The 1,799-nt window shown below is 33.3% G+C and overlaps 1 protein-coding gene across 1 annotated transcript in view; it reads right to left on the bottom strand.

Annotated features, from left to right (window-relative positions):
* LOC104769517 (5-formyltetrahydrofolate cyclo-ligase, mitochondrial-like) overlaps positions 1–1,354 on the bottom strand; it is a 3,177-nt gene extending 1,823 nt beyond the window's left edge. Inside the window, exons 1-3 of the mRNA XM_010493743.2 lie at positions 701–1,354; positions 478–612; positions 24–188 (exon numbers count right to left, since the gene is read on the bottom strand). Coding sequence (XP_010492045.1) covers positions 24–188; positions 478–612; positions 701–989 — 589 coding nt within the window. The 5' untranslated portion in view covers positions 990–1,354. The remainder of the gene's footprint in view (positions 1–23; positions 189–477; positions 613–700) is intronic.

Here is a 1,799-nt window from a genome sequence, read left to right on the forward strand (position 1 = left end):
AAAAAAAAAAAAAAAAAAAATACCATCTTCACGCTCATTCCCTTGGGCATCAACAGGAGCTGGTTCCAAAATTTTCATGGAGTTAGCAATGAGGTCATCCATATGGGATATGTGCAGCATACGCATATTACTCTTCTTATCCTCCACCCAAGGGACATATAGCTTTTTCTTAGCCATAGTACTTGAATCTAAATAACAAAACAAAAAAAATGGAAAATAAATCACATCAGAGAAAAAATGCAGAGGGAGATTCCATCCCTATGTTACAATTAAGTTCTTTAGTTTGGTCTGTTAGTGGTTTCTCTCAGTTCCCACTGAGTATACAGAGTAAGTATTATTTCATTTGTCCTAATGATGATGGTTATGCTATTAAGCCAAGTAATTAGTGATTACAATGTAAAGGGCTTCCATTTTCAATTCTGCAACATTGTTATTAATCAATCTCATGAGAATGAAAATTACAAAATAGAGAAGTACCAGGACGTTGCAGAATCTCAGACAGGATTTTAGAAGTGTCGACTTCATTAAGAGATTTGCAGCTAATGTAAGCACACAATCCCCGACAGGATTTGAACCAGGGAGCTTCAAGAACAGTCTTTTGAATAGCCTCATCTACATTTCAAGGCAACCTCAGATTACTATCTGTTCCAAGAACAACTAAAAAGAAAAGGAAAAAAAAAGAAGAAGAAAAAGATTGAACCTTGTTGGGTTCGGAGAGAAGGGTCCATGGCTTTTAGGGATTTGCGAACAGAGGAGCGCACGACCCGTTTCTGCTTGCGAATAGAATCGAGTTCCTCTTGGCTTTTGTCAGTGGTGGTGCTGCTCATGGCGACGATGGGTCTAGTTACGGGTAATAATCTGAAAACGGGTCGGGTAGGGATCTTGGGGAAGAAGAAGGTTGATGATGATGATGATGATCTTAGTAGTAGTGGTGTCGTGGTACAAAAGACGCGAGCTCCAATCATTGTAACACCATTTGCTTTTAACATTCTTGATTTTTAAAAGGTATAAAAATGTCTATCTACCATTTTTATTTTATTTTGTTTTCACCTTGTAAAAAGGTTTAGCGATTAGAGTTGAGAGAGTACATAAGATTTTTGTTCTCTCATTAATCTCACACAATAAGGATAACAATGAAAGAAGAAGAGTGATTCACAAAGTGAGTTTCGAGAGATTCTTCACTAAAGCTCTCTCCTTCATAGCCAATGTCAAAGCTCTGGTTTTCTCCCTTTGTCTCGCTACTTTGGCTGAATCCTTAAACACAAAAGCTTTAGGGGGTAGACTAGCCATGTAGCGCTTGTGTATCTCCTCCGCAAGCTCAGGTTTACCTCTCACAAAATCATCATTTTCATATTCCCATCGCTCCTCCTCCTCAGACTCAACTTTTTTAAAGCCCTACATATCCTAGTATATTAATTGAGAAGTACAAATATAAAACAAACCTTAAATGTGTAAAAAATTACATTCAATTGCCATTAGAAAACTTAATTAAAATTAATAAATTAATTAAATAAATATAATCAATTTAAAAAACGAAAATTGAGGATACTTTAAATAAAATAAATTGTAAAAAAGTAACAAAAAATCTTTTATAATCAAAACTAATCTGTATTAGAAAAAAAAATTTACAATTAAGATTTTAAAAATCTAATCAAATAAAATCTACAACTACAAATTTTATCCTACTATATTAATTGAGAAGTACAAATATGAAACTAACCTTAAAATATGTAAAAATTACATTCAATTGCCATTAAAAACCTTAATTAAGATTAATTAATTAAATAAATATGAATAAT

The sequence above is a fragment of the Camelina sativa genome, chromosome 20, assembly GCF_000633955.1.
Source record: "Camelina sativa cultivar DH55 chromosome 20, Cs, whole genome shotgun sequence".
Taxonomy (NCBI): Eukaryota; Viridiplantae; Streptophyta; class Magnoliopsida; order Brassicales; family Brassicaceae; genus Camelina; species Camelina sativa.